Genomic DNA, 23,818 nt, shown 5'->3' with positions numbered 1-23,818 from the left:
AATGTTAATGGTTATGTGTGCTCTTTCTGACCCTTACTGTGCCTGTGGGGGGAAAAAAATTCTGTATACTCATGAATGCAGTTTGTTTTACAGAAATGGTATGTTACTCTCTGCTTGGCTCTTCAGCTTGCTTTTTGCCTTTCAACAGTTTATCCCAGACATCCTTCCATGTCAGTACATACAGATGTACTTCATTCTTTTGAACGGTGGCATAGTTTTCCTTATGCGCGTGTAGCATAATTTACAGAATGATAAAATTCATTTTGGGGCTTTGTTTAGGTTCTTGAGGGATTAGATTCCTAAATTAAAAAAGTTTATCCTAGAAACAATTTTTGTTCCTAATTCGGCCCTTAAAACAGGACTATCATGTTACCTTGAATGGAGATATACTTGTACAGAGGCTCACATAAGAGAAAAAGGGGAGAGATGCACTCTTATCTGTCTTGAACTTCTACTGGGCATTTTTTGGGCACTTTACTGCCTTTATTTCTGACCTGGAACAAACAGTTTATTTGCTTAGGTTTCATATTAGTTGAGAACCCAGTGCCTGTAGATAAGTTCTCCTGGCCTACCCAGCCTTCTGAGCAAGGACATTGTATATGAATGGCTCAGGAGACTGACCTTGAACCGCCCACCCCCATGCTGTTGTGTTTATGGTCTGAAACTTCCTTTCCTAGAATATTGTCATGAAGCTTTCCTCTCTTGAGACCTGGTGCGTGGAGCCCTCACCTTCACAAATGACCTTGGTGTGTTTCCAGGGTCGCTGATGTTCTAGGATATTTGTTGCACATGCAACGTTTTTTGGTGCCATCTGTATCTTGCGGAGCCTCTCTTGTTTGGATGTATTAACAGGCTTCTTCATTAGCCTTCAGAAATGCAGTTCCCTTGAGACAGCAGGGTTTTTGTTTTGTTTTGTTTCTTGTTTGTTTTTTATTGTGGTTTTGGATATTTTAGTTAGACTTCTGCAAGAGACTTAGAACACCAGCTTGTGAGGGTAAACTTCATTTTCAAGGTAATACAGAACACAGGCAGTCCTGGCGTTAGGAAGGACTCTGATTTTTTTGGCAAAAGGGGAGAGTCCACAGTTTTGTGGTCTGCGTTGCACTGCTCCATAAACTCATATTTCTCTTTCTCTGGGTTGAAGAGCTCACCAGTTTCCTTACATGGTGAATGTAGTGTTTTTGTTGTTTTTCTTTAAGCCACATCTTCAAGAGGGTACTACCTAGGCATTTTGAGAATTTCCCAGTCTCGCTTGGCCAGGGTTGAAGAATCTTCCCTTTCTTTTTCTTCTTAATTGAGGATTTGTAGCTGTCATGGTCTTCTGCTTGAACATAGCCTTCCTGGAATACCTCTGGGATTGGGAATATCTGCTGGTTCCTCTGCTAGGACAGGCTCTCAGCTCCAGGGGGCTTCCTTTCTTGGGCCTTTTGGCTCTGGGGCTTCCCTCTTGATCTTGCCACTAGCATCGGCATCCTTAGCTTAATGACTTTCTTCAGTTTTCCACCTGCTATCTTGCAAGATGGGAAAGTTCTTAAAATAGCTGTTTTTTGTAGTTCTGGTTGCCTCAGCACATTGATACTTGTGTTCAATGACATTTTTACACCCTTCTTTAGTAGCTCAATTGAGTATTACTGATGAGATCTTGCAATTATTTCCTTGTCTGCATTTTCTTCTCATGTACTGTGGAGTAAAATACTTACTAAGAGTATAGTTTTCATATAAAAATCCAAATTTAGCATAAGAATTAAGATGTAATCATAGGTCCACCATCCCTTGTCTTTAATTCTGAAATACCCAGAGCTCTGAATAACCTCAAATTCTTTTGTTACTTGCTCAGCAGCAAAACCTGATTTGACTTAGTTTGTAGCAAAAATCTAATCTGAGCTCTCTTAAGGCTGTTTATAGACTTTATTCATTCCCTTTAGTGTAACTATTCACATACTTTGGTGCAGAATTGTGAATGTGTTTGATTATGAGGTGATGTCCTAGACCTTACTGAGGGTGTTATGTAATATAAACTATATGCACCACTTTACTTTTCTAAAGTCTGAAAAATTCTGAATTTGGAAATACATTCTGTTGCAAGATAAGAGGATCCTAGATCTATATTGGCACTATAAAGTACTGAAATTCCATTGTACCTACTGACCACCTACAGATTACTAAACCTTTGAAGTTTGGGGAAACGTATATCCTGCTTCCCTGGCTGTTGAACATTTATTTGTAATGCTAATATAGTTTAATTGAAGACACATTTTAAATCAGTTAAAAAATAGGATTCTACCTCCTGTGTATCTCCCATGGCTGTCTCTTCTCTCTAGTCCTGCCTCTACTGTGTAAATTCAAGTCTCCATCTCTCTTGCCTGCATTACCATGAAAACCTCATAAGTGTTCTCCCTGCCTTCTGTCTTGCCTTCCCTGAAGGTCTTCCACATACTACAGTCAAGTCAGTCCACTGTTAAAACCCTTCAAGACTCCCTGCTGTTCTCTGGATGAAGTCCAGACTCTTCCTCATGGCCTACAAGGCCTTTCTCACTTATGCCTCTAGCCTCATCACTTACAATTTCTCTCCTCTGACTTTACATTCATCCTGAACTTCCTTTGGTTCTTTAACCTTGCCTCTGATCTTTCTGCATGCTGTTCACTCTTTCTCTGTTTATCTGACTAATTCCTATTTTTCTTTCTGGGCTTGGATCAGATGTCACTTCTAGAAACCCCTCCTGGACCCTCTACTTCTGGGATGGTGACCTTCTGCTGTACACTCATAACACCCTGTATGTCCCCTTCATGAGTGGGTGTTGGTCTCTTCTGCTAGGCTACTTCCTCTAGGAGGGGAGCAATTATGTCTACCATGCTCCCAGTAGGGCTTCACCAAGTAAATGCTTAACAAGTATTTATTGGATAAATGCATGATTAATTTCATAGAAATTTGATTCACATACAAATTTTCTTATTGTGTTACAGAAATCATATTATGTTAGCAGTGGGAGTTTTGTTCTCTAAAGTGTATAATTCAAGGTAGACCCAGTGAGATTTTCAAAATTTGGAGCATAGTGCAAGGAAATTGAACTTGAGTACTTTTGAATTTTGATGGTTAAAAATTTCCCATTGGCAATGACATATCAATGAATGTGGCTTACCATTTTGTGGTATATAGAAAATTGTAGCAAACTCCGTTGTAGCTTCTGGTTCTGTATAACAAGGCTAGTCCCATATTCTGGCAGGTGGCCTATGGAAACTGTGTTTTGTTGATCTGGTTCATGAAGAAATCTGTTCAATTCTGTGTAACAGATGCCTTCATCAGTGTCTTTCCATGAAGGAGCTGATCTCTACAAAGAAAACACTGTTTTGCAACTCACTACTTGTAGTATTGTATCTAAATTCTTTGTGAAATTCTTTTTATTGATGTTTTTCTTAGGGTGGGTGTCTTCAGGCTGCCCTCACGCTGAGCCTATAATTGTCCTCTGTACCTCCTTTTCCTGCTGTGACCTTACATTGACTTTCCTCTGTTCATCTTTTCCCCCAGGTGCACAGAGAGATGTATTAGTTAAGGTATAGGCTCAGGTGCTATAACTAAGAGACCCCAATATACAGTCCAGGCTGGTGGAGTAGCTCTGTTATATGTGATCATTAAGAGACCCAGGTTCCTTCCATCTTGTGGCTCCTCCATCCCTGAAAATGTCCTCTTTTACATGGTTGAAGTTGGGCCATTTCATACCTTGTTACAGCTGGCTGGTAGGAGGAAAGAGCAGAAATTCAGAGCAAGCAAATTCCTTTCACACAGAATGACATGGAAGTTGTACACATCATTTCTTCTCACATTTTCTTGGCCAGAAGTTAGTCATGTGACTGTACATCTTGCCTCTAGGGAGACTGGGATATGTACTGTCTAGCTGCATGGCCTATATTCAGCTAAAATTCTGGGGCTGGCCAGTGGTTCACTTGGGAGAATGTGGTACTAATAACACCAACGTCAAGGGTTCAGATCCCCATACTGGCCAGCCGCCAAAAAAATAAAAAATAAAAATAAAATAAAATTCTTATTACTATGAAAGAAGGGAAGGATGGAGGGAGGGAAGGGGCAATTAATAGGCTGCCACAGAGATTAAAACAGCTACTTTTGTAGGTAATGAAAGATAGAGCTACAGTTTGAAGGCAGGCCCTGTAGATCTGCCTTCCATATTCTTACTTATTACATTATCTTGCTGCATCCAAAACCACTGCTAATAGGACCCTGGTTCTGAGGTCCTGTTTGAGATTAGTTCTTTATATTTCTTGCCTTTCAGTCCACACCTGTGCAATTTTGTGGGCAGTGTTTCCCTCCTATATAGGAACAATTTGGAAGTGGGCTATTTCTAGGCATTGACCCCAGGGCCTTTATGAATAACAGCCTATGCTGTCATCGAGAGTCTGGAGAGAGTGAATACAACTTCATTGTTTAGTTTAGTGAAGTGTGGCAGCTTATGATCGTTTTGACAAAGAGACATGTGCTGTTTCCATCTCTCAGCTAAGATTATCTGATTTTTCAGGCATGTCTCAAAACTTAACCAGGCGTGTACATGTGTTGCTGCTTCAGAAGCCAGGGTTTGGAAACCAGCTTGCCCATCAGAGAGAGGCTGTTACGTAGAATATCGGTTCTTATTTTATTACTATCTATTCCTTGTTTGATCTCTCCAGAGTCATTGTCCTTTTTGGCTTCAGTTTTCTCATTGGCAAAATGAGATATTAATACCTCCTGTTGACCCCAGTTCAATTGCTCAGTGTGTTATTGCCTTGAGGGTTGAGGTTTTTGAATTCTCTGTGCCTTCAAAATAGTTGTTTTGTGTTCTGGTGTTTTGAGGCATATTTCTGGTGAGTACATTTAGAGTTTTACCTTTTTAGCAGCCCCAAAGTAAGTATGTTGTCCCAGTTTGCCTGGCCCTACTCCTAGAGTTTCTAATTCAGAAGGTCTGGGCTGGGGCCAAGAATTTACATTTCTAACTGGTTCCCCAGTGATGCTGCTGCTGCTGTTCTAGGGACCTCGCTTTGAGAACCACTATCTAGTTATAGTTATAGTTAGTTTCTGGTTACTTCCTTTTGTCCCTTCAGTAATACTGAAAATATCTGAAATCCCTTTCCTTGTTCTTTCAGGCCCAGGAATGGTACCTGTTCTCCTGCTGTTGCTGACCCTGGGGGCCTCCTCATCTGATGTTTATTTCCCTTGACCTAACCTGCACCTTTGTAAATACTCCCTTCATTAGTTAATGTCCTCAATTACCTGGTTTGAGTGTTCCATTTGTTTCTTGCCGAGATTCTGGATGATTCAATCAATACTCAATAAATATTTTTTGAATAGAAGGATGAATCAAGCTGGGATTCACATTTTCTCTTGGTCATCTTGCCCTTCAAGAATAATAATATAGGGTCTCTTCCAGGGCTCACTCCACTTAGAGGATCCTTTTCCTCCTCCCCCGTGTCAAAGATCAGGAACACTGGGCAGAGTAGATAATGATGCTAGTGGCATCATTACCTTTTCATGGCACTTCTGGTCATGCTGAATGTGCAAACATTTCAAGGAGACATTTCTAAGAGGTGGTTAGCATGGCATGCCTCTAATGATGCCCTAGGCAAATGGAATAAACTACTAAAGAACTATTAAATATTCACACATAGCACATGTGTGCACATGCATGCAAGCATACATGTATGTGCATATGCATACGTGTCCATGCACGTGTGCATGCACACACACACACATACACATACACATTTGTCCTTTGCTTCACATACAACACAATGGATGGAAATTGCCATCCCAGTATTTGGGGTATGATACAAACACCAACAGAGAAGCAGCCGCTCTTTCCGTAACTGAACACATGTAAGATTTGCCCTTTAATTATCATCTGCAGCTGCTGCTATCAGAAGGGTCTGTCTCTGTTGGCCTGAAAGCCTTTGCTTTAAAAGAGCAAGTGCATTATAGCTCCAAGCCAGGCTTGTCTGTCAGCTGCTGTGCTTTCTCTGCCATCAGTGGGGCTGCCACATTGTATAGGACTATTTCACTCTAGGGCTCTTTTTCCTCCTACTGTCTCCTCAGTCTTTGATTACTATGCCTTGGTGATCACCATTTGGGAGATCTGCCTCTGTTCATTGTGTGCAGGAGACATCTCTACTTCTTTCAAGGATGGAGGATTGTTGCTTCAGTGCTGGTTAGATTGGTTACTTTCCAGCCCTTTGTTGTCAGTGATCTTGTCTTGATGTGCAGAAAGGTTCCAGGTAGTCACGGACAAAATTTAAGCAGCAGAAATGATGGCTATATTAAAGCCAAATTTCATTCAAGGGCACATCTGCTATAGAAACTTAATTCGGTTGGAGTAGAGAGCCTCATTGGTTCCACAACTTCATCAGCAGTGGGTTCCAGTGCAGTGCTGGGCTGGCTGCATCAGAATCACTCCAGTAGCTCCTTAAAAATGCCAATTCCTGGACCCCACCCATGGAACTTGATCCACGAAGTCTGTGGTCAGTCCCTGGAATCCATATTTTTAACAAGCTCCCTAAGTGGTGGGGACAGGAAGTAGACATACTTTACCTTTTTATACTGCATATTCTTATTATTTTAAAATTCTTTTTCATTCCCTTAGAATGCCAGCTCCATGAAGGCAGGGATTTTTTCATCTCTTTTATTCACTGCTGTTTTCCTAATATCTAGAACAGTGCCTGGCACATAGCAGGCATGCAAATATTTATTTGGATGTATGTGTCTTATTTTTAAAAAGCATTTCTCCTAGTTACTCTGATAGGCAGGCAGGCTTGGGAAGTCCTGCCCTAGAGGACTTACAGTCTTCTTGGGTTAGAAGCCAAGTTGATCCCATTTTTGGGGGATCAACACCTCATTGGGCAACTCTGAGTAGTAAAAATCAATGACAGAGTCCCATTTTTGGATAAAACCAGATGCTGTGAATGAACTCTCTGGTACACACTGGGTGGCAACTTTGTTCTTAATTTGCTCATACTGTTCTTTGGACCCTGGTCTTTAGTTCACTGCAAGTCATCTGGTATGAAGACTTGAAGACTCTTAGTTTGTGACTTTTGATGATGCTTTTGGAACCTTTCGATTTGGTGCCATTTTTAACAATACAAAAGTGTTTTCTGAAAACATCCAGGTCCTGGTTCTTAATTATATCATCAACCTCAACAGCATGATGATTGACTAAGCCTGAGTTGGCCACACACAAGTCATCTTCTCCGTGGGTTTTATTTATACCAGAATATGCCCCAGTAGTATAGTTTTGGGATATGGGTAACATGTTGGGATAACTAAATTTACTCAGAAAATGTCTGAACTAATGGTGAACAGTTGGGATTTCTAATATGGTAACCTGGAATTGTGTTGGTGGGTCAAGTTTGATTATTTCTTTGATGAGGATCCAGTCTATTTAGGGGTTTGTTATTTAGTATGTCTATTTTGGCCCCATGTTGTGGAGCATGCTGCTTAACAGCTGGTGTAATTTTTGTTGCTTGTTTTCTCAATCAACCCTGGTTTTGAAGAAATGGAAAGTTCAACTCTTAGAAAAGACTGATCTAGTTTGGGCGGGGATTTTCATTGCAGGAAATTGCATCTTCTGAATAGAAGCAAAGAATACATGTCTTTTTGCCTTTTTAGGAGATGGTTTTTATTTTCTGAACTATTTTACTGGTCATTACAAATAGAATCTTTGGGAAGAGCTGCTAAATACAAAGTAGGGTTCAATTTGGGAGTTCTTAAAAGTTGCTGGTGGCTGCTATACATTTGACCTTCTCAGCCTTAAAGTTACAAGTTGTACTGTTTTTTTCACATCTTTATAGAGCCATAGGAAATTTATAACTGTTCCGTGTTGTCATAAATATGCATTGTTCTTATTTTAAGACATTTCAGTTCTAAAAGTATGAGTACTTCGGTTACTATCTTTGAATTCTTTTTTCTTTTTTCTTTTGGATGTTTAAGACCTTTTTAATGGCAATATATATTTAAAACAGACATAAAAATTAGCATTCACCCACATACTCAGGGCCTGTGGAGGACCAGGTAGGGATGAGTGGGTGAGCTGTAGGCAGCCAGGTGGCTCCTCCTGTGGGCTCCTTGAAGAATGAGACAAGTAGCTAATGTCTGCTGTGAACTTGGGGGAAATAAAGTATGCATTTTAGGGGCTGCCCTTTCTAAGTGTTGCTCTTCTTGTTAGTTCATAAGTCAATTTTTTTCTGGCAATTGCTGTGTAGATGGAATCTTATTCTTCTAATGCAATTGCCCAGTATGTGGTTGAGTGTCTGTTGTGTGTAAGAAGCTGTGCGAATGGAGTAGACTCCCAGGTTATAAAGAGCCCTTGGGGAGGACATGCAAGTCACCGGCTTCTTCAGGGGTCTCTTGTTTGGGTGGAGTTGGTGCTGGTTAAACTTCCTGGAGTCTTTACTGGACCAGCCTGGGGCCCTTAGGGATATGTGCAGATGCTCCACTTCTGACTTGTCTAGAGCTTTCTTCTAATTCTGGACTAAAAGCAAACAGTTTGGAGGATGATGGTGAGAACTCACATCCCAAAGTTGGCTTCTGGCATGCAGTAGTTTGAGAGATTTAGTGTTTTTTTAAGAAGTATATTCGGATCTTGCCTTTTTCCAGAAAGGATTTGATAAGTTAAAACAAAAGACATTTATAGCATGGCTAAAAAAACAGGAAATCAGGAGAACTCAGTGAGGTTAGCATGATTGTAGCAATGGGTCAAAATGGGTTCCAGCTCTTGCCAGCCAGAGCAGAAAGGATCATGCAGTAAACTGAGAGGAAGGACAGGAATTGAATGGTAGCTGAGTGCCAGGCAACCTCACGTTGATGCCAGGATCTCTGAGGACCTTGTTTTACTTAATCCTCACATGGTGCTGCAACAGGATTAGATTTATCCCTATTTTACAGAGGATGAAACTAAAAGGCGGAGAGGTGAAGTCACCAGCCGGAGTCTGAAGCCACCTAGGCTAATTGGGCTCAAGGCCGGTGTTGACTCAGGATCATCACACCTGGTTTATCATCAAAAGGAGGAAGAATTTCAGTTCCTTGGGTTAGAAATTTGTTTTTGCTAATTAAATAGTTCACCTGAGGTTTTATATTCTTCTTCTAGATTTTTTTCCTTTGTATATACCAGCACATGTAATAATTCATTTTTTTCTCACAAAAAAGGTGTTGTACTTTGTCCTATAAGGCTGTCACTTTATATTATCATGGACAGCTTTACAAAAAGTGGCAGTATGAATAGGTGAAATCCATTTGTTTTTAATATCTGCATCATAGCCCATTGTTTAGATATATCTTATGTTAGCCAGTCTCTTGTTTGTAGATATTTGGATGGTTTCCAGGGCTTTAACCCCCTGTTACAAGCAGTGCTGCAGTGAATGTATTTATCTATCTATTTATCTGCAAACTATTGTAAGTACCTGTAAAAGAAATTGTTGGAAGTGGAATTACTAGGTCAAAGGGTATATATTCACATTTAAATTTTTATAGAGACTTTCAATTGCTTTCTATACTGTAAGAGGAAAAGATTGTATCACATTTATTGCATGCCTCCTATATTCTGCTGGGTGCTGAAGGGAATGCAGAAAGGATGCAAAAGAGTTTGTTGCCCTCCAGGAAGATCCATCTGCGCTGTGTACCTAATCCTAGGGAATTTCTGGAGTGTCGACTTGGGTGGGTGGGGGAGTGGGTGAATTTAATTCAACTTTTCAAGCTTCTCTTGCAAACATTGTTCATGGTGTCTGGGACTAGTCTTTCATTACATTGATTCACTTGGATAGTGGATATAATTTCCTTAGGGCAGGGAATTCATCCTATGTGGCTTACAATATGTCTCACACATCTTCATTGCTTTGTGGAGACATTGTAATTATAACATGTGAGGCAGTATTTGAAGGTCTAACTGAGGTGTTCTCTCTTCTGGTGTGTGAAGAATTAATATCTTTGGTGTTCTATACAGGTCATGGAATATCAGCCTGGAGGAGACTTGCTGTCACTTTTGAATAGATATGAAGACCAATTAGATGAAAATATGATTCAGTTTTACCTAGCCGAACTGATTTTGGCTGTTCACAGTGTTCATCAGATGGGATATGTACATCGGTAGGTGAGACTCTGGTACCATGCCAAGAATTTTCCTCTATCACATAAGAATTCCTACACTGAAATGAATGGATAAATGATTTTAGGATCGAAATAATGCTCCACACAATTTTTAGCCTGTGACGAGCTGTAAGTAAACTTTCCAAAATGGCATTTCAGCCCATTCAACAGTGCAATAGATCTAGAATTGCATTATTCTCAATTTTGCTTGTAATACCTGTTAATGTAGCTTAATATAACAAGACCAAGAATTCTTGCATGGGTTCTTTGGGTTATATGGTAGAAAAACTGAATTTTATTTGCAGAAGGAAATGGCATACCATGTAGGAATGGAAATCCTTGGAGTTGTACTTCTAACCACACGTTAGTAATTTACAAAGGAGTTCCACAAAATCCTTAGTTGATAAGTGTTTCTTCATGTCCTCATTTGTCTGATGTTTTATATACATCTAAGAATGTTGTGGGAATGCAATGATGGCTAGACTAGGAGTCACAAAATCTGGAACAGAGTCTCAGTTTTTCCTTTGGCTAGCTGCATGACCTTGGGCAAGTTCCCTAGCTTCTTTGGCCTTAGTTTTTGTAATGTAAAATGTGTGTCTCTGTGAAAAACAGCCCATCTAATAACATATATTATTTTCCTTTCCTTTCTCTTTCTTTCTCTTCTCTCCCTCTCTCCCTTCTTTGCTTCCTTCTTTTGTTTTGCAAAATGTATTACTAATGATTTATATCCATCAGTAAAGGAGGTCTGTATAGCAGAATATAAAAACTAAGACTGTTGGCCAGATTGAGATCCTAGGTTAGCAATTGCTTGGTGATTGGCATGGAGAAGACAATACTAATTCTTGGTTCTGATTTTCTTACAGAGACATCAAACCTGAGAACATTCTCATTGACCGAACAGGACACATCAAGCTGGTGGATTTTGGATCAGCTGCTAAAATGAATTCAAATAAGATGGTAACAAATGGAATTAGGTAGCTTAATAGAGGTTATACTAAAAAAGGGTGATTTTTCATCAAAATAATACCCAGCAAAATATTTTTAGGAACATTCTTATACTTTGGTTAAAAAGAAAGGAAAATACTTGTTTTGTTTCTGCCTTCACTTTCCTTGCCTGTTATAGACTGCCTTCTGTTATATTATCTTTTTTACTTTAAAATATTTTGATGAAATATAACTCTTTTAAATCTCAAGTCCTCTATTTCCTATGCAGCAAAATTGAAATTAATCCTTGGAGCATTTGAATTCAAATATCCTTTAGTGTTGAGAACTAAGTGCTCAGAATGTCATTTTTAAGTCTTGGACCTCTGGTAAAAGTTAAACTGTATTCTACATGCTAATTAGGAAGGCAGGAGGGTAGCTATTGAGATCAAAAGTACGAATACTTTAGGAAAAAGATGACAGTAAAAGAAGATTAGAGTTAAAAAATCTTCTAATAAAGTTGGTATGTACTAAAATGTGAATTTTGAAGTCAACAATGGGAAAAAGGATGGGTCTAAGAGAAAAACGACTTAGGTTTTAAAATTTTCCCAACTGAGCCGTTTGGTGACCTAGACAAATCCTTAGGAGATTGGTTGGCCTTTTATTCTTTTTCTTGAATATACTAGTTTTAGTTAAATTGAGCAAATTAAGAAGTTAGGGAGGCTGCTCTTCATAATGCCCCCCAGGTCTGAGAGTATAGTCCTTTATATAAAGGACAATATGTAAAGTTGCCTTTTCCCCTCAAATTCCTTGGAGGAAAGGTGTTATATTAATATTACCTATTATTAATAACCTATTATTAGGTTGATGTTAGGAAAAGACTTGGAGTTGCATTAACTCTTTGCACTCCAGCCTCTGGCCTACCTACTTGAGATAATTTAATTGGTTTTCAGGTCCTTGGAAGAACAGGCTCCCTATCCTGTCCAAAGTCAGGGTTTCTCAACCGAAGCACTATTATTTTCTTCAGGTTATGTTTTTATAACCTATTCACTTCATGATTATGTTAAGAATTAGATTATAGAATCAAAGCATTTTATGTTATAAAAATTATATACAAATCAGAAATAGGTATGAAAAATTAGGTACTGAATTTAGTGGAATGAATAGAGCACGGAAAAAAGTTAAATAATGTGGAGTTTTATTACCTAGGATTCAAAAACTTATACATTGCATTAGCGACATTAATAAACTCATGCATTAAAAATAAATTGAAGCATAGGTACCTAGTCCGACAATATAACCTCAGCACTTTTGACATATTTGGTTTGGATAACTCTTTCTTGTGGGGGCTGTCCTGTGTACTATAGGATGTTTAGCTGCATCCCTGGCCTCTACCCACTAGATGCCAGTAGCTCCCTCCCCCAATTTGTGACAGCCCAAAATGTCTCCAGACATTGCTCAATGTCCCCAGGATGGGAGTGGGGCAGAATTACCCTTGTTGAGAATGCCTGCAGTAGACTGAGACATATCAGAAAGCTGAGTAATTAGAGCCAGCAATATGTGTTTGCAACAAGAAAATCTCCTCAGAACACTAGATTAAGATCCAAAGTCACTGCTTGGAAAATAAATGGGAATTAAAGGTAAGGCTCTATCTCTACGTCTAGAGTCAGTCTTTTCAGGGCCATTGGTGGAGAGACAGGGCTCCTATTCATTTCAGCTTTCTATTTTTCAGTGCTTCAAAATGCCTCTTTCAGTTCCTCTAATTGTAGTATTCTTCACTCCAGGTGGGGAGCCTCCTGGAGGCACTCAGGTTATTTTATTTTATTATTTTTAATTGACACATAATAACTGTACATATTTATGAGGTACAATGTGATATTTGGATACATATATAATGTGTAATAATCAAATCAGGGTAATTAGCATATTTATCACCTTAAACATTTGTCATTTCTTTGTGTTGGGAACATTCAAAATCCTCTCCTCTAGCTATTTGAAATTATACAATAAATTGTTATTATCTGTAGTTCCCCTACCGTGCTATTGAACACTAGAATTACTCCTCCTATCCAGCCATAATTTTGCATCTGTCAACCAACTTCTCCCTATCCTCCCTCCCCCATCCCTTTCCCAGCTTCTGGTAACACTGTTCTACTGTCTACTCCTATGAGATCAACTTTTTTAGCTTCCACATATGCGTGAAAGCACATGGTATTTAACTTTCTGTGCATGACTTATCTCACTTAACATAATGTACTCCAGGCTTATCCATGTTGCCGCGAATGATAGGATTTCATTTTTTTTTTTATGGCTGCATCAGTATTTCATTGTGTATATATAGCACATTTTCTTTGTCCAATCATCAGCTGATGGACACTTAGGTTGATTCCATATCTTGCTCAAAATGGATTAAAGACTTAAATGTAAGAACTGAAGATAACGAAACTACTAGAAGAAAACGTAAGAGAAATACTTCAGGACATTGGCCTGGGCAAAGGTTTTATAAATAAGACCTCAAAAGCACAGTCAACAAAAGCAAAAATAGACAAATGGGATTATATCAAACTAAAAAGTGTCTGTCCAGCAAAGGAAGCAATCATTAGAATGACGAGAAAACCTGGAGAAAACCCCTGATAACTTTGGTCAAGGAGATATGGTACTAAGTACAACCACTTGAGAATATCAAACCTCCTTTCCCCTTGTGCTTTTAGGACTAGAATGTGACAAGCAGATAGGGAATTTTTAGCATTAGGTACAAAGGCCCTTTTATTATAGGAGAGCAATGATCTGCAATCTAGATCAAATCAAATGTGGATATAGAATTACAAATTTTTTCTGATATTTTTGATCAGTGGTGGTGGGTTAAAATGTGTGCTTTCTCTAAGTAGAATGTTTTAGAGGGCTAAAATAGGTTCTAAATGTTTTCTGTACTCAAAATATACAATGTAAAATGTAATCCACATTTATTGAAATTACTTTGTATTGACTGATTTGGGGTAAGTAACACAAAGTAATTTCAATAAATGTGGATTTATTTTTCCCTACCACTCCCCAAATATTATCTATGTATTTTGGATATTTGTGAATCTTAGATCTGTTGAGTTTTCCATCCTTCATAGTCTTCATTTCAAGCTTCTTATTCAGAATGTTGCTTTAGAGTATTTTCTGTTAGTGTAACACAGGGGCCTAGTGACCACAGGACCTGTTGTGTGACGCAGGTCACTCATTTCACCTTATTAGAATCTCAAAGAATGGCAAATAGCTAACAGTTCCAACTTATCTCATTCAGCTCTCATGTTGTAAACAGTTGTAAGGAGATTGTAAATAAAACATTATAGCATGTTAAGTGATAATCAGCCCCATTTAGCAGTTGGAAACCCACAGGAGATAGCCTTTTTTGGATTTACGTAGGAGTGAAAAGATTTGATTTCTTTTCCACAAGAGGAACAACATAGTGAGAATTCCTTTTCCCCCTGCTTTTGCAAGTATATGTTTATGCCTCGGGCAGCTAGATGGGGAAAATTAGGATTAAGTAGTTTTACATTTAAGCATTTTATGGAAAGAGGTTGAGAGAAGGAAGACAGTGGTTTTCTTATTTTCTTCTTCATCTTTTTATTTGTAAAAGAATCTGCTAAATTAACCTTTTTCTCCCTTTCTCCTTCCCTCCCTTCTTTTCTTCCTTCCTTCCTTTTCTTTTTCCTTCTATCTCCCAAAATATGACAGTCATCTGTCCTCCAGTCATTCTCTTACTGTCTCCTGCTGAACAGGTTTATTTTCTTCCCTTTCAATACAGTGAAAATAAACTAAAGTTTAGTAATACTGGGGCCCTGTCAGACAGTGCTCTGAAGGCAGGCTGGGCTCCTACTACATATTCACTTTAGTATCTCACCCAGATTAGCTGGCTAAATTGCCACCCAGGGCAATTTAGAAGTGAAAGCATGTTGTAATATCCTTATCAGGATATGTGAGATTGTGTGTTGAGAAGGTTTAATGTGCTTGGAGGTCAGTGATAAATGTAAATTTAGTCATTAATTGTCATTTAAAACCTTCGTTAATTACTACTAAGCACTATAGTAGGAGATGTACAAAGAGAAAGCCAATGGGTGTTTTTCTTTTCAGAGCTTTCTAGTACAAATTAATAATAAAATTTAGAAAATTATAAAATGATTGGACATAAATGTATATAATCACATATTTGTTATGGGGCAAGAATTAGTTGGGATGTTAGACTCTCTTTGATAAGTCTAATTATTAGTTTAAAAATGAGACATTGACAATTTGTACTTTTTCGCTGGGTCACCCTGGTAAACATGACCCAATCAAGTTCCTTTCAACTCCTTGGTTGTGAATAAGTGACTGTGCCCTGTGAACTGCAAATAAGGAAAACTGAATATTCCTGAAAAGTCTATTTGACAATAAAGTAAAATCTAACAAGTGCAAATGGTGCATATTTGATAATTGTGCAGTTATGGTCCTAAAAGGTAATTAGGCACAAAGGACAAGTAAACCTTTAATCAGTGATACAGTGGCATCATCATTACGCAGTCAAACCAAGATGTTACGGTTTTTCTTCTCTTGTTTTGTTATTAAAAGAATATCTATTGCTCATTGTCAATATTGTGGTTTTTACCAATCCAATGTTGAGCTCATTAACATTTACATACACATTAAAAGGCAGAAATCTTGGCCCAGACTTGCCAACATGAAGGCTTCCCCTTGAATTAAGCTACTTTCAGTTTCTCAAGCTTAAATCCCCTTATGGTTCTTTCTTAGACCAAGTATTTTCCCCTTTTTCCCCACTTTTGTCCATCAGCACAGGCCTGACTGTGGGTTTCGTGGGTGTTGTGACCATCTAGCTTTCCCAAGGGGGTACTTGCAGTGGAAAACCTATTGCCCAATGGGTGATCTGTCCAGAGTAACAGTATCACACTGCTTTCTGGGATTAGGGTTTGGAAAAATCTATACCAGAGTGTGGGCCTGAGGGAAGGGATGAAAAGAAACAAAATGGGAGCATGGGTCTATTTCCTTTAATGAGAGGGTTTTGGGACAGAGGAGTGGACAAGGTTAAAGTTACAGGCTGGAATAGCTTCATCCAGCTTCATCTCTGGGGAAAGGAATGTCTTCTCTAAACATTAACTTTCCTTTCAACCCCCAATTAAATCAAAGCAAAGCAAGTTCACTTTTTGATATAAATCCCAGCCTTAAAGGTATGTGGTCATACCCACAAAATCTCTTGGCTAACTTGGGGATACTCAACATTCTTTAATGGGGAGACAATTCTTTTGCACCATATAGCTACTGACCTGAGAGAAACCCATTTACAATATAGAGTTACAGGACAACTGGTCAACACAGTGTATGACTAAAGTCAGGTCCTCTCTGTTTTGACGGGGAGAAAGGTTAAAGAGGTGATTCTTAGACTTGTAATTTCATAGCTCAAGAAAACATCAAAATAATTTTGAAAACCAGAGGGGTTGCCAGCTTACTAGGTTGCCTAGTAAAGGGTGGGAGTGAAGGGGGTAGAAAATCTATTTCTTTCATCAGCATCATTTCAAGAAACAAAGGACATTTAAGCACTAAAGCAGTCAAAAGGACAAATTCTGAGAAAAAAGGGACAGTCCTTTCAATGGAATAAAAAGACCTTTATAAAAAGACCTCCCATATTTGTCCTTTGCCAAGGTCAGGCTTGGGTGCCACTGGATTGGAGGGTTCTGGGTTTCTGAACAGTGGGGAGAGATCACAGGAATAAGAGTTGGGGATGAAAAAGAACCCATTAACATTTGGCTCTGGGTGGAAATTATTTCTCATGTCTTGCCTTGTGGGTGGGCCGAAATACGAAGGTTGATTCCTAAAGCAGTGAGATAAGGCATATGTTTATGATATTGTATTGCTGGTAGTTGCCAGTTTTTCAGTAATGGTTAGATTGATCTTAAAGATTCATCTTTAAGATTTATTATTATTTTGTTGTTTTCACAAGTAAGAGAACTTCTATCATATCAATAACTTATTATCAGGAAAGACATCTTCCATTCCAGGTATATACCCAACTCTCATTTGTGTAACCAAAGGTTGTATATCATCAACAACTCTTGCCCTTTTGCCTTTGAATTGTGTTATGTGCTTTTTCAAAAAAAAAAAAAAAAATTAGTAGAGCATTTGCATTTCCTGACAGTGTGCCACTTGACAGAAGGTTTAAGTGCCTGTGAGAATCAGAATCAGTGGCAAATCAGCTTGTGTCTGAAATGTGGCTGTTGGCACATTGAGGATAATTGAAAGTTTTCTGTATTCATTTTATTTATGGGTTACTAGGTAAATGCCAAACTCCCAGTTGGGACCCCAGATTACATGGCTCCTGAAGTGTTGACCGTAATGAATGGGGACGGAAAAGGCATCTACAGCCTGGACTGTGACTGGTGGTCAGTGGGAGTTATTGCTTATGAGATGATTTATGGGAAATCCCCATTCACAGAGGGAACCTCAGCCCGAACCTTCAATAACATCATGAATTTTCAGGTAAGAAGCCATTGGTAGATTTTGAAGTCATATTGAAAAATGTCATTTAAAAATTGTGTGGATAATGTTTATATGTAAACCAGCAGTACTGGAAAATAATGATAAAAGCAAATACTTTTATATAGTGCTTATTTTGTGCCAAAAGCTATTCTAAACTTTATTAATTATATTTCATTAAATCTCAACTGCCAGTAATTGTAAGATTATGTCATTATTTTATGTATCTCTAAGAGAGAAAAACTGCTGCCAATTAATCTGTGTTTTTATTGATTATGCAATGTATCTTGATTTCAGTGTTGTTAAATGTGAATAAATGTGAGTCTTAGAATTGATGAAAGATAGTTTACTAACATAGTTAATCTTCAAACAACCCTGTAAGGTAGGTATTATTATTATTATTGTTGTTATTTTCATTTACAGATGAGGAAACCAAAGCACAGAGAGGTTAAGTAACTTGCACAAAATAACACAGTCTGGCTCTGAAGTCCATGCTCTTGATTTTACGTTATACTGCTGCTTTTTAGTACTAACTATTGAATGTGGTAGTAAAATTGAATGAGGAAATGAATTAGAACTACAGTAATATATATATAAAGTAAAATTAAAACTATTTTCTAACGATGGTACTTTCCATAATATTAAGCCCATTTCTTAGTATAGAATAAATACATGTTTTTTAGTTTCAACCAAAAGGAAAAAGATAACATTTCCTAAGTTTTAGTATCTCACCCAATTTTCGTCTTTCTGGAATGCTTAATACATTTTTTTTTTTTTTTAAAGATGACCGGTAAGGGGATCTTAACCCTTGACTTGATGTTGTCAGCACCACACTCTCCCAAGGGAGCCACAGGCTGGCCCTTTAATACATATTTTTTATGTGCATACATTATTTGTCATTCTTGAGTCTCCTTTTAAAGTTTCCCCTTAGATAAGTCTTGGGGCTAATTTATTTCCTTCATTTCAATTCACTCATTCAGTCATTCAATCATGAGTGAGTTGCAGCAGGTACTGTTAGGTACCAGGTTTACAGTGATGAACAGAAAGAGAAGCCCTCTCTGCCTTTGTTCTCCATCAGCACACAGAAATCACAGTCCATTGTGTATGTGCAAAAGCAGAGAAAACAAGGAGCATGCAGAAGGGAGAGATGGAGTGGGAAAAGTAGCCAGAGAGCGTGAGGTGGGAGGGGAGCGTGTTCTGGTCAAAGAGAACAGCGTGACTTGTTCAGGAAGCTTTAAATAGCTCATCATTGTTGGACAGCAAAGAGAGCCCTTGGGAGCATAGCAAGATTAGACGGGCAAGAGGAGCAGGGGTCAAACCGTGAAGGATATTGAACCCCTACAAAAGAAATAGGCCTATTGATGCGAGCAGGCCACTTATTTTGGGAACATGTCTTTGGTCCAAAGTTAAGAGGCCATGAAACTTCTTTCTTTAAAAAAAAAAAAAAAAAAAAAAAGGAAACCTGTGTATATGAAAAATACTTTCTTAACTTTGGGACATGAGAAACTGAATCACTGCTAAGGAAATTATTATTTTATTTTTTGGAACAGCGGTTTTTGAAGTTTCCAGATGACCCCAAAGTTAGCAGTGAATTTCTTGATCTGATTCAAAGTTTGTTGTGTGGCCAGAAAGAGAGACTGAAGTTTAAAGGTCTTTGCTGCCACCCTTTCTTCTCTAAAATCGACTGGAATAACATTCGTAACTGTGAGTAGAGCTGTGTTCCCTAAACTGGGGTGTGGAGATTAAGAAACACTTAAGAGTGATCTGAAATTATTCTGGCCCAAAAAAGCTGGCATAAATTACATAAATAAAAGCTTTAATTATCTATGGGAGTAGAAAAGGCTAATGATATAGCTGTCTTGGAGTAATAATTCTGCTTTAAAATTGTTTGCATAGAACTGGGTCATTTATCAAACTGTGTTTATGTGGCCTTTAGAATATTATATCTTGGTAAATTAGAGGCACAGACTGATGGAGTTCAGTGGTTGTCACTTGGTTTGACAGAGTTTCTTCCCAGAGGAAAAGTGATCCTAGGTATTTCATTCACAGATTAGGAAAAAGACTGAGATTAGGCAACCTGCCCAGGTTGCTCTGCTAATGGCTGAGCCTGTACTAAAACCATAAACACCTTGCTGTGTTCATTTGTTTCTCTCTACAATATTTGTCTTTGCTCACAAGCATGTAAAATCTATAATGTATACGCACAGTGGATTCCTTCATACACCACTTTGTAATCAATTAGTGTAGACTGAATTAATTCATTACAAACAAAGATGACTTATTATCAACAAAACTAAAATGCTTGGTTTTTTACAAATTGGTGATTTTCTAAAAACCTTTTTTATTCTTGGATGTGTTGTTGATTGAATGCGATGGAATGACCTGACCCAATGATCAGCAGAAATTAGAGCCGGTAGGAAAGCGTTTGGCCCATTTGAGTGTGTCATTTTTGTTGGTGGGGGCAGGTTGAGAAATGGAACCCGTTTATAGGTGTCAAAACCAGGTTTCTAACTGGGGCTGTATTGTAATTATAACCTCTTGCACCTTCAGCTGGGACATAAGTGTGGTTAAGATTCAGTATTGTCCAGTTGAAAGCCATTTTGATGGTTTGTCTAACCTGCTGAAATATTTAAGTGGGCTGTATTACCATAAATCCTTCTTGGCAAACTTTTTTCTTCTGGTAGTCATACTGTTTTGTTTTTCTAATCTTTAGACATCACCCCTCAAATCTCCAAGGTTCAGACCTTTTAATCAGTGATATATTTTTAGTGCATTCCTTTTATGCTTTTAGAATGATTTGATAGGATTTCTTGTAGATGCTATTCAGGTACTGTGAAATTTTATGTCTGTCTGTCTGTATATCTATCTATCTGTCTGTCTGTCTATCTATCTATCTATCTATCTATCTATCTATCTATCTATCTATCTATCTATCTATCTATCTATCTATCTATCTATCTATCTATCTATCTATCTGTAAGGTTTTCATCCACAGTTGCTGGCTCATAACTCCCATAGCCCTTGGTCTTTTGTTATAATATTGGGGCATGTTAGTCCTCAGAACCTGGCCTCAGAAAACAGAACCTCTCTCTCTGATCTCCTGCCCTCCTTTTACCTGCTGCTTTTTTTCCCCAAGGCAGGCCATAGCTGTAAAGAAATTCTCTGACCTACCTTATCTGATTGTAGGTCATAAGACCCCCATTTCAGAAGGGGTCCTGCACCATCCTGGGAAGACAGAATGCTGCATAGAGAGGCCAAGAATAATCTGAACAGATAGGCCTGTGGGTTTCTCCACCCAGGCTGTTAGTGTTAGATCACACCCTTTTTGTCCAATCACATTTCTACATGCTTGTCCATGCTTCAGTCATGCCTACATAATGAGGTTTCCATAAAAACCCAAAGGGACAGGGTTTGGAGAGCTTCCAGGATAGCTGAACATGTGGAGTTTTCTGGAGGGTGGCATACCTGGGGAGGGCATGGAAGCTCTGCACTCCTTTTCCCATACCTTGTCCTATGTGTCTCTTCATCTATATCCTTTGTAATATCCTTTATAACAACCAGTAAAGGTAAGTGTTTCCCTGAGTTCTGTGAACTGCTCCAGCAAATTAATCGAACCCAAGGAGGGGGTTCGTTGGAACCCCAGATTATAGCCAGTAGGTCAGAAGCAGAGGTAAAACAACTAGGGGCTTGACATTGGCATCAGAAGTGGTGAGTAGTCTTGTGAGACAGAGCCCTCAACCTCTGGGATCTGACGCTATGTCCGGGTAGGTGGTGTCAGAATTAAATTAGAGGACACCCAGCTGGCGTCTGCTGCAGAATTGATTGCTTGCTTAGTGTGTAGGGAAAAATCTCCACACATTTGGTCACAGCAGTCTTCTATGTTGATTGTTGTGGTGTGAGAGCAGGGGAGAAACTATGTTTTTTCTTCCCAGTGCTTAAATTTTTCTTGCCTTGCCTTTTTGTCTCTATATAGTGCCCATAGAGCATATAAGTCTGTGTGGAGTGTGGTGTATGCTGTCTATCCTGAGGCCCATCTTTTGAAAGGCCATGGTTATTTTTGGCATGAGATTACGTTATGATGGGTCACTATAGTTTCAGTCATATTCTCACATGCCTTTCATGGCTGTCTGCTTAATTTTTCCTTATCCTAATAAATATCCACTTAGTTTTTCCTTATCTTTAACACATGTTTCTCCCCACTCCTCCCATTCTTATCAGGAAATTCTCCTTACCAAATTGAATCCTGATTCTTAAGAACCTTGATGGTTTTTATTGACTCCCAACTCCCAGTATAGTGGCTTTGAAGACTCACAAAATGTATTTGCTTTTAAAAATATTCTTTTAATTTTAGTGAACCTTTTATTTTGGAATAATATTAGATTTATAGAAAGGTGGCAGACAGTACAGAGAGGCCCACATACCCTTCACCCAGTTTGCTTAATGTTAACCTCTTATATAACTGTGTCACATTTGTCAAAATGAAGAATAATATTGGTACATTACTATTAATTATAGTTTAGATCTTATTCATGTTTCACCAGTTTTCCAACTCATGTCCCTTTTCTGTTCCAGGAATCAATCAGTTAGGGTGCTTGTATCTGATGAGACCAGTCCTGGCTTAGATACTTTGTGTAGCTCAGCCAGCCCAGGGATTTTCATCCCCATGAAGATTGGTAGTGCCTTTTGCTGGTGATTCGGTGGTATGTCTGACTATGCAGAGAGGCATGGTATTAATTACAGTGTCTCCTAGCAAACTTTCCTTTTTTTTGACCAACCTCTGATCCCTGTCTATTTACAATCAACTCAGGATTTTGTGATTGAAAGCATTGCTGGACTCCATTGCTATTTGAGCTGTTTTCTAGCTAGGTAACTCTAACATAAATTACGGCTTTGTTCAGTTCTGTTTTTCATAAACACATGTTGAGTGACTTTCATTAACCAAAACACTTGAAGTCATTAAGTTTCCCAAGTTCATGGTTGCTGTTTAAATGCCTTGTGGGTTACAGGCTGTTGGATATTTCCGCTTTCCACAACATGAGATTGTCCCTTGATGAAAGCAACATTAGCCTCTCTGCTGTTTCACCCCTAATTCTTCTTTTTCTTGTTGTAACCAATGAAAGGAAGTACTGCTAAACACAGCAGGTAATAATCTCCAAAAACTCATTATCTCAAGAGGTGGTCCTGGCAGGATATATGAATACAATTTAAGAAGGGTCTGGGCAAATTTGTGAATGACGGAACTGGGAGTGGCTACTGAGAGAAACTAGGGCATGCCTTGGCTTTGACACTGAGGTCAGGTGATCATCTATGCCCTCCTGGGTCCTGTCCCTTCGATTGCTGTGGGCAGCACCACATGAACCAGGGATCTGACCCAGTTCAGGGATGCTTATTCTCCCAGCAGGCCAAAAGCTCTGTGATGAGTTACTCCACACTCATGGGTCACCAGGCACCCATTACTCTGATGTTCCATTCTCAGCCTCACACAGGGTTGGGTTTTCAACTGCTTATTATTATCATCATCATTCCTTCAAGGCTGCTTTCCAAGTTTCACTAGGGGGCTTCTTAAGTGTACCAACCGCTGTGGGACGTGCAGTTCTGGTGATGTTTCAGATGCTGGGCAGGATGCTGGTTGTGCCCAGCTGATTTTTCTGGGCATCTGGAAAGCTGAAGCCAATCAGAGCTCCTCATGCCTTTGGGGTTATGCCTACGTTGCCCGGCATCGCATTCCTGCTCCTTTCAGTGGGAAAGTTTTGCTGTCTGATGCTCAGTTCTATCACAACTTTTTAAGTATCTTCCCCCTAAGGCATAGCGATGTCAACAGAACCAGCATATTTGTACCATTCATCCAAGACTGCCACCTCTCAACAGTGAGAAACACATGATGTAAGTGGCGATTATGGATTATTTCCTAGAACATTTATGGCTAATGCTGTAGGGAACTTGTATTCTCTGTTACTTATGACACGGGCTTTTTCTCTTGAGCCATCCTCCTTTCACTCTTCTCAGAAAGACACAGTTCTTGCAAAATTATTCTGATTTTTCAGGTCCTTAGCATCTGTTAGCAGAGAGTGCATTTTGTTTTGGTCTGGTCGTGACTTAGTGGTGATTCCATGCTGATGACACACTGAGATGTTCTGCTTCCCATAGGTGTTGTTTTTTTGTTGCTGGTCATTGTTCACTACCTGGCCTTGAGTGGCTGTAGTGAAACCTCAAGTACGTAATGTTATGGTTGTTCAATAAACCCGAGGAATGTCAGCCTTTGGCTTACAGGAG

At 38.9% G+C, this 23,818-nt stretch overlaps 1 protein-coding gene across 2 annotated transcripts in view; it reads left to right on the top strand.

The window, feature by feature from the left end:
- Nucleotides 1-23,818, top strand: part of CIT (citron rho-interacting serine/threonine kinase) — a 146,839-nt gene that overhangs the window by 16,893 nt on the left and 106,128 nt on the right. For both annotated transcript variants that reach the window (XM_063086477.1, XM_063086476.1), the window contains exons 5-8: nucleotides 9,972-10,114; nucleotides 10,978-11,071; nucleotides 17,345-17,548; nucleotides 19,096-19,249. In XM_063086477.1, the coding sequence (XP_062942547.1) occupies nucleotides 9,972-10,114; nucleotides 10,978-11,071; nucleotides 17,345-17,548; nucleotides 19,096-19,249 (595 nt within the window). The remainder of the gene's footprint in view (nucleotides 1-9,971; nucleotides 10,115-10,977; nucleotides 11,072-17,344; nucleotides 17,549-19,095; nucleotides 19,250-23,818) is intronic.

This window comes from Cynocephalus volans, chromosome 2 (assembly GCF_027409185.1).
Source record: "Cynocephalus volans isolate mCynVol1 chromosome 2, mCynVol1.pri, whole genome shotgun sequence".
Classification (NCBI taxonomy): domain Eukaryota; kingdom Metazoa; phylum Chordata; class Mammalia; order Dermoptera; family Cynocephalidae; genus Cynocephalus; species Cynocephalus volans.
Note: the sequence above shows the minus strand (reverse complement) of the source record. Positions and strands in the feature narration are given on the sequence as shown.